General features: G+C 35.7%; 2 protein-coding genes across 11 annotated transcripts in view; both read left to right on the top strand.

Moving 5' to 3' along the window:
- LOC104708858 (lupeol synthase 5-like) lies at positions 42-1,410 on the top strand. Of its 2 annotated transcripts, none has more exons than XM_019229024.1 (7): positions 42-152; positions 314-378; positions 507-614; positions 702-761; positions 852-1,116; positions 1,195-1,248; positions 1,345-1,410. In XM_019229024.1, the coding sequence occupies exons 2-7, from the start codon at positions 343-345 to the stop codon at positions 1,347-1,349; spliced, it is 528 nt and encodes a 175-aa protein (XP_019084569.1). In that variant the 5' UTR covers positions 42-152; positions 314-342; the 3' UTR covers positions 1,350-1,410. The 2 variants fall into 2 exon arrangements, with proteins under 2 accessions (XP_019084569.1, XP_019084570.1); XM_019229025.1 differs by having other exon boundaries at positions 62-152; positions 496-614.
- LOC104708856 (E3 ubiquitin-protein ligase UPL4) overlaps positions 1,593-8,191 on the top strand; it is a 20,447-nt gene continuing 13,848 nt past the window's right edge. For 2 of the 9 annotated variants that reach the window (XR_002033103.1, XR_002033101.1), the window contains exons 1-19: positions 1,593-1,609; positions 3,277-3,350; positions 3,562-3,599; positions 3,696-3,752; positions 3,896-3,976; positions 4,112-4,249; positions 4,381-4,461; positions 4,571-4,604; positions 4,751-4,823; positions 4,941-5,201; positions 5,343-5,577; positions 5,719-5,844; positions 5,949-6,030; positions 6,136-6,196; positions 6,504-6,655; positions 6,768-6,918; positions 7,252-7,592; positions 7,683-7,841; positions 7,927-8,091. Coding sequence is in view for 6 of the 9 variants with exons in the window: in XM_019229023.1 (XP_019084568.1) it covers positions 7,428-7,431 (4 nt within the window). In the remaining 3 variants the exon portion in view is untranslated. Of the gene's footprint in view, positions 1,610-3,276; positions 3,351-3,561; positions 3,600-3,695; positions 3,753-3,881; positions 3,977-4,111; positions 4,250-4,380; positions 4,462-4,570; positions 4,605-4,750; positions 4,824-4,940; positions 5,202-5,342; positions 5,578-5,718; positions 5,845-5,948; positions 6,031-6,135; positions 6,197-6,503; positions 6,656-6,767; positions 6,919-7,207; positions 7,593-7,682; positions 7,842-7,926; positions 8,092-8,191 lie in introns of those variants that run through there. The other 7 variants (XR_002033102.1, XM_019229023.1, XM_010425503.2 and 4 more) reach the window with 7 other exon arrangements.

Raw genomic sequence — 8,191 nt, 5'->3', positions numbered from 1 at the left:
TTTTGATTGATCCTTGTCGTCAAGCTTTGATGAATGAGGGTTTATTAATTAATTGGGTAACTTCTGTGTGTGTGTTTTTCAGGAGGAATTGAAGGAATGGGATCAGTAGTGTCTCTTGCTCCTTGCTTGGTGATGCTAATGTAAAGATTACTGTAAGTTTTTTTTTTTCCAATGTTATATATTACTGTAGGGTAGTATTATTATTGTCTACGACTCTAGAAGGTTTGTTTAGCTACTGAAATTGTTGGAACAAAGTTACATGTTCACTTCTTCTATTGACATGTTATTTACTTGTCCTTTTTTGTTATTTCAGATCATGGATGATGCTTTTAACTATCAGTGATGGCTTTGAGTGATTGTCCTCAGGCGTTCTCATGGGTTCATGCTCTAAACATATCTCTTATATTTGTTTTTGAAATTTCACTTTGGTTTTGTGGTTTTTTTTTCCTACTAATTACATGTAGCTATTAACGAATACAACTTTGTTTGATGTAGGGTGGAAACAGAGGTTTGACTGCATGGGAGCCCTTCCATTGTATATCCCAGGACACCTCAAGGAGATTTTTGATGCAGATTATCCAAAGGAGATGCTTCGATTTATCTATTGTCACCAGGTGATTAAATTTTTCTGGCTCTCTCTGATATCTTTTTAACTAGTGCCTTGACTAGAATTCCTTACTGTTTTGTCCCTTAATTTACAGAGTGGGGATTACGCATTGAGAGAAAGAGCGTTTCAGATCGTACCAGCTGAAGCTTCTAAGGTAATCAAATTTTGTTGTTTTAAGCACAACTAGTTTTGATTTTAGATACTAACTAACATCTACGTATATTCCCCACGTTTTTGTTTGTAGATACTCGGAATCTTTGATTGGTCTGGAACCATCCCGTTGCTTCCTGAAACTGCTATTTGCATTTATGTTTGTAGATTTTTATGGGACTCTCTTCACATCTTTGTGGAGCCTTTCCTTGCAAGGTGGCCGTTAAACAAGCTTGTAAGAGAAAAGGCTCTTCGGGTGGCAATGGAACACGTTAATGATGAGGACGCAAATAGCAATTACATTGCTCGGTCGGTTATGTATCTGATGGATCGTTGTCTTCTCTGCGCTACATCTTCAGGTAGTGTTCTTCCTCTTGACCTATTTTTTCTTTCTTTCTATATAAGTGAAATTAAATACATCTGTCTCTTTAATGCAGACCGTCCAGGCACTGGGTTTAATGTGTGGGAGGGTTCGAACAGAGAAACATTAGGTTACTAACTGGTCTCTTGCCCTATATCTCTGTTGGTTTCTCATGTTACATCAGACTTGTCATGGTGCGTTTTTGCCATGTTATTGAATTTTGCAGGCTAACACAGTAATGTCCCTGATCTTCCTAGTGAGCTAGCATCTACGTTGGATCTTCAAATCGTAACAACATCAAACTGATTTTGAAGGTATGTATCGTAGGGTCTTTGACTCAGCAAGCTTCTTCCCTTAATGTCAGAACCTATTGCAAAGCTTCTTCATTTCTATCGTTCTTCTTTCCTTTGTTCTATGTTGCAGCCATTTGTGGACAGATTATCCCAGTGCCCGAAGCATGGTCTCCATAACCCTTTCAAATCTCCAGAGAGGTATGGTTTTGCTTGGTGCTTGATGAATTTTATACACTTCTTCTTGTTCGTTCTATATATGAAGATACTAAACTTATGTTCATGTTTTGTTTTATACAGATACCTTTTGTATGGAGATATCTCGACAAAGGCAGCTTAGATGCTCTCCTTACTTAAGGTAACACTTCGTAAGGACGTTAATTGTCTCTTCATCTTTCTTTTGAGTTAGCTTTTCGTTGGTTCTTTTGCTTTGTTATGATTTCTTCTTGTTCTGTGATTTCAGGTTTTCAACAGCTGATTTCAATAGGAGTTAATGGGTCTCAGGAATCGGAATTAAAAGGTTAGTTTACTTGTTACTACTAAACCTTGTTTTGCTATGGTTTTAATCTGAGTCTTCACGTTGGTTCTGTGGTTTTTTCCCATCTAATTGCATGTTAATATTTCCTTGTCGTTTTTGTAATTGCAGGTTTTGGATGATGCTTTGCGATGCTAAGGTTGATGAACATGGAATGCTAATGATGGTAACGTCATATATTACATCTCTATTATCTGTTCATGAATTTTCACTTTGGTTTTGTGGGTTTTTTTTCCCCTTCTTCTATTTACCTGTTATTTACTTGTCCTTTTTGTTATTTCAGGTTTTCAATGATGCTTTTATCAATCATGACTGTCCTCAGGCGTTCTCATGGGTTCATTGCTCTAAACACATCTCTTATATTTGTTTTTGAAATTTCACTTTGGTTTTGTGGATTTTTTTCCTTCTAACATGTTTATTTACTTGTCATTTTTGTTCTTTCAGGTTTTGGATGATGCATTTATCAATCAGTTATGGCTCTGGCTGATCTTCCTCTGGCGTTCTCATGGGTTCCTTGCTCTAAACGCATCTCTACTATTGTTTTATTTTATTTTCCCTTCTAATTACATGTTATTTACTTGTCGTTTTTGTTATTTCAGGTTTTGGATGCTAACGTTGATGAAGATGAAATGCTAACGATGGTAATGCTTTTACCCTGGTTCCTCGTTATCAGTTTCAATGATCCAATTATTGTTAGAGGTATTTGGTTAGGAATTCCCAAGTCTATTGTCTCCACAGGTTTTTTAGTTGAGCTAATTTATTTATTATCAACCTCCATTGTCTGATTTGTGTTTTTGTTTTTTTGCAGATTGAATCATTCCATACCTTTTGCTAGCGTAGATGCCGAGGAGCTATCTGGTGCTAATCCTGCTGAAGTACAGAGCTTTGCAGTAGGTTTTTGTGTTTACTTCTCAGATTGAATTTTGTATTTGGTGCTTATTACTAAAGTGCTGTGAGCTTTACTTTCCTGTTATGTTTATAGTGCAGGGAAAGTGGGTTGGATCTTCAAATCAAAACAAATTCGAACTGATTTGGAAGGTATGTATAGGTCTTTGACTCAGCAAGCTTCTTCCCTTAATGTCAGAACCTACTGCAAAGCTTCTCCATTTCGAACTTTCATCTTTCCTCTGTTCTGTGTTGCAGCCATTTGTGGACAGATTATCCCAGTGTCCGAAGCATGGTCTCCATAAACGCCTTTCAAATCTCCAGAGAGGTATGGTTTTGCTTGCTGCTGGATGATGAATTTTATCCATTTCTTCTTGTTGTGTTATTATTTCTCAGTTCGTTCGTTCTATATATGAAGATACTAAACTTTTGTTCCTGTTTTATACAGATGGGATTCTATACAGATACGTTTTCTATGGAGATATCTCGACAAAGGCAGCTCAGATGCTCTCCTTACTTAAGGTTACACTTTTTCATTGTCTCTTGATAGGTTATCCAAATAACGTGCATACTGATGAGGAATCAGAAGTAAAGGTTGATTTACTTGATACTTACTACTTAACCTTTGCTTTTGCTTAGTTAGGGTTTATTTGTTACTACTAAACCTTGTTTTACAGGATTTGATCTGCTTTTGTTCATTCTTAGTTAGGGTTGTTTTGGTTTTATTTTGCAGCCTAGGCTTGGTCACCGTTTAATTCCGGGTCTGATTTTGTAAGGATGTTAATTAAGTGAATCTTCTTTTCTTTTGTGATAGCTTTTCGTTGGTTCTTATGCTTATGATGATTTCTTCCTTTTTTGTGATTTCAGGTTTTCAAGAGCTGATTCAAAAGGAATTTATGGGTATGTGGAATCAGAATTAAAAAGGTTAGTTTACTTGTTACTTACTACTACTAAAACTTCTTTCTATTAAACCTTGTTTTGCTTAGCTATGTTGCAGATCAGGCTTAACAAATTGGTAGACTTTCACACCTCTTGCTCCTTTTTTATGCTTAGCTCTGTTGTTGCAGATAGGTTCCTCTTCAAGGATGTTGGGTTTATTTTGCAGACTTGGCTTGGTCACTGTTTAATCTCGGTTCTGATTTTGTAAGGTCGTTAATTGTCTCTTAATCTTTCTTTTGATTTAGCTTTTCGTTGGTTCTTTTTCTTTAATATGATATCTTCTTGTTATGTGATTTCAGGTTGGTTACGAGTTAACTTTTTCTGTTTGCTTCAACTGTTTTCAGGTTCATCCATCTCAATGTAGCTACTTGGCACACGAACTCATTGTTTGGTATCAGGGACAAGAAGTTTCAATGGTTTCTGGGTTAGGTGAAGGCACATCCCATAGAGCTCATTGCCAGCTAGGTTCTCCCATTACAGAGGTAATGACTGTGTTTGATATCTTACTCTCTGTCGTGAAGCTTATTGATCACATACTGACCTGTTTTTCACTACTGTTTCTTCAACTTGTATCACTCACTCTTTGGTTTGGTCTTTCAAATTCTCGTTGCAGGTTATTCTTAATATTCATCCCACTGGATTGTAAATTCCTGTTTGAGCTTTCCGGTCTCCACATGCGCGCTACTATAACAATGTAAGTGACTTTTGTTTTCTTTTCTTTTTTTGCTTTACCACTTACTTTATTTTTGAATTTGTTGTCATCTTTCTTTGTCCTAAAGCACGATACTATTGCTTATTTGCAGGTCTTCCATGGCTGTAATGACCAAACTGATATTGGTATGTTTATAATTGCAATCACTAATGATTAGTGTATAAACGATTAAACCCTTGTTTGTTTTCATGATTACAACTTGGTCCCTTCAATTAACAAATATTTTAAATTCATCCCTTTTTTTTATATTTTGGTATGTTTCTATTTGCAGGTGTATAGACGACGTAACGGTAACATGCTGCTGAATGGTTAAGGGATTTCTCATCAGCCACGAACATGATTAGGTTAGTCTGACTCTTATTTATCATTTTTCTTGATTAACTTGGTTCCCTTTAGCTGATATTTCAAATGTGCTTTTGACTAATCTAATCAGATTTTCTTTTTTTTCTTTGCTGTTATAGGTGCATTTATCAGTTCTAGATGCTCATAGTGAGTCTTCCTTGAATAATATTGTGGAGGGTTCAAGAACTGTTGGTAAACAAGTCAATGTACTTTTAGTGTTTTAGCATCATGTTTTAGTCTTTACAACATAATTTTTAAACACAGTTTGGTTATGAGTTGGCTTTTTCTGTTTGGTTACATATTTTAAGTGCATTCATATGGTGTCCATATGACTCGATGTCCATAACACTCAGGCCCATCTAAGCTCTGCCATTACAAAGGTAACTCCGATTATAGTTGCTTTAAGTTGTGTTTAGATGTACCCAGATGAATACATATTGCTCTCTTTCATGTTTGATTTTGTTCTCTCTTAAATCACGACTCCTGAACTCTAAATATTTGTGTATGCTTTGTTTTTTCAGGTGGATATATTCAGCGATGATGGGGTTCGTACGATGGAATACATTGATCAACTCCAAGGGCGAGGCTTTGTGCCAAAACTGTCACTTTACAACTAGTCCCACTTCAATTATAAAATATTTCAAATTCGTCTATTTTTGTACTTTATTTATACGTTGGTATGTTTCTAACTACAGGTGTATGTACGTAACGTGCAGAATGGTTCAAGGTTTTCTCATTCGCCAGATCTTGATTGAGGTTAGTTTGACTCTAATTTCACAGTCTTATTATATTAATTTTTACCTTTTTACCATTTATAATGATCAGTTGACCATATCCGTTTAATAGCAAATACAGCTGAGTGAGTGTTTTTTGTTGGTTATTGGTTATATTTTTTAGGTGATACTGGGAACAAGAGCTCAAAGTAATGAAAAGCTTCATTAATTTCTGGATGAGGTGAAGGCACAAACCCAAAGAGCTGAAGGTTGTTGAAGCTCATTGCCATCTAGCTCTACCATTACAAAGGTAACTCCGATTATCGTTGCTTTAAGTTGTGTTTTGATTTACCCAGATGAATACGAATTGCTCTCTCTTCATGTTTGCTTTTGCTCTGTCTTTTTTAATTCCAGGTGCATATATTCAGAGGTGATGCAGTCTTATGGTGAAATTTATTTGATCAACTTCGGCGTCAAGGCTTTGAGGGTTACAGTGGTAAGAGGAGTTTCTTATACCAAAACTGTCACTTTACAACCTTGCCCTCTTTAATTAGCAAATATTTCAAACTCGTCTCATTTCCTTTTACTTTGGTATATGCAGGTGTGTCTACCTAACATGTGGGATGGTTCAAGGTTTTTCCAGTCGCCAAATTTTGATTGAGGTTAGTATGAGTCTAATTTCACAGTCTAATAATATTAATCGTCACTTTTTTTACCAGTTACAAATATCATTTGTAATCATAACCTGTTCAATCAGTTGACGTGCTATCATTTTGCAAAAGGTGATAGCACGTCACGTAGTGGTTTCGTCTCTTCCATGGTATTTTATATTCTTTTGTTCTTCAAATAAGAACGTAAGAATATTGTTTGATTTGTTGACGGAATCAGAATATGAAGAGATTGATTGATGTGAATGGTTTGATTTGGTATGATGGTGTTGACTCTATCTTTGCTGTATAAAATGTATAGGTGCATTTTCAATGGAAATGAGTAACTGTTGGAAGATTTAGTTTAATCTGCTCAAGAAGGTGTTTTCGTAAATGTTATTTACTTTTATGGTGGAAGCTTCAAGAATTTCTGGTAAGTGGCGGGTCGATGTACTGCTGCGTATCAACTATCAGGTATAGTTAAATTTTAGTTTTCTAGCAATCATGTTCTAGTTTTTGTAACATAATTGTTCAACAGTACATTTTGATTATGAGTGAGCTTTTTCTGTTTGGTTGCGTTTTTTAGGTGCATCCACAGGGAACAAGAACTCTAAGTAACGAGAAGCTTCAATGGTTTCTAGATGAAATGAAGGCACATCCCAAAAGAGCCGAAGCTTGTCAGAGCTTATCGCCAACTAGACTCTACTTATCGCCAACTAGACTCTACTATTACCAAGGTAACTCCTTATCTATTTGAAAAAGCTTTAAATTTTGTATTAAAAAAAAAAAAGATTTCTCACGGGTTTTCATGCAAGTTTTTGTTTTAAAGTTGGATTATATAACTTTTTTAAGTTTTTAAAATTTTATATAATGAAAACTTGAGTAATAGATTTGCAAAACGTGTTAAAACTAACCGGATTTTGGATCTTGTTGATCATTAGAGATTCCACAAATTCAATTTGTTTAAGCTGTAAATCTTTAAATTCATGTGTCTCATGTTTGCTTTTGCTTCCTCTCTTAAATCAGGACTGTTGCGCTCTACATATGTGTGTATGTTTTGTTTATTCCAGGTGGATATATACAGATATGCTGCAGGTTTTATGGTGGAATACAGATATGATGAAATCCAGCGTCAAGGCGCAATCAGGGATCTGTGACAGGAAATCAGAATTTAAACATCTTGTTTGGTCAAGGAGATTTGTCCTACTTTTCCATGAACTATCAATGACTGGTGCTCCAATTTCAAATGGGTGACTTTACAAGACTTACCGTTTCAACATCGCATTTGCTTCAGAGAGTCGCAATTTCTACTGTGGTCAATATATGTAGGAAGCTTCCATCTGAGTCTCCCTCGCCTTTCATGGATGCTGTTCCTATATTATGTAATATTCTTCAATACGAAGATCGACAGGTCAGAATTTGTTTCTTTTGTTTCTTTTTTTCCGCTGAATCAAAAGAATTTCTGCGAGTATTTGATAGTATTTATGTGTCCTTTTTGCAGTTGGTTGAGAATGTGGCTATTTGCTTGACAAAAATAGCAGATCAAGTTAGTGAGTCACCTGAAATGTTGGATCAACTGTGTCGTCATGGACTAATTCATCAATCAACACATCTCTTAAACTTGAATAGCCGCACTACCCTGTCTCAACCTGTTTACAATGTACCTGAGATTTTCTTCTCCATTTGTTTGTCCTTTCTTTTCATTGCATAAATATAACATCTTGCACTTTTACTTTGGCTTGCAGGGTGTGATTGGATTGCCGAGAAAACTTTCTTCTGGTTCAACTTTAGCTTTCAGAACGTTATACGAACTTAACATTGGCTACAGATTAAAAGAAATCATGTCAACGTATGACATTTCTCATTCAGTGTCTTCTACACATGTTATCAATGCATGCACCTCCAATCAGGTTTGTGTTTTATTATTGATCACTTTTATATTTTTGGTTCTCCAACAGAGGGTCTTCTTTGCAAAATAGTCATGTAGCCAAATAACATTAAGTGGATGGA

Source organism: Camelina sativa, chromosome 8, assembly GCF_000633955.1.
Source record: "Camelina sativa cultivar DH55 chromosome 8, Cs, whole genome shotgun sequence".
Lineage (NCBI taxonomy): Eukaryota > Viridiplantae > Streptophyta > Magnoliopsida > Brassicales > Brassicaceae > Camelina > Camelina sativa.
This window is presented reverse-complemented; position numbering and strand designations above follow the sequence as displayed.

Excerpts from the sequence above, each read along its gene's own strand:
- LOC104708858 (XM_019229024.1), top strand. The coding sequence starts at position 343 with ATGGCTTTGAGTGATTGTCCTCAGGCGTTCTCATGG. Across the intron at positions 379-506 it reads GTCCTCAGGCGTTCTCATGG|AGGTTTGACTGCATGGGAGC; the intron begins GTTCATGCTCTA and ends GGGTGGAAACAG. Across the intron at positions 762-851 it reads TACCAGCTGAAGCTTCTAAG|ATACTCGGAATCTTTGATTG; the intron begins GTAATCAAATTT and ends TTTTGTTTGTAG.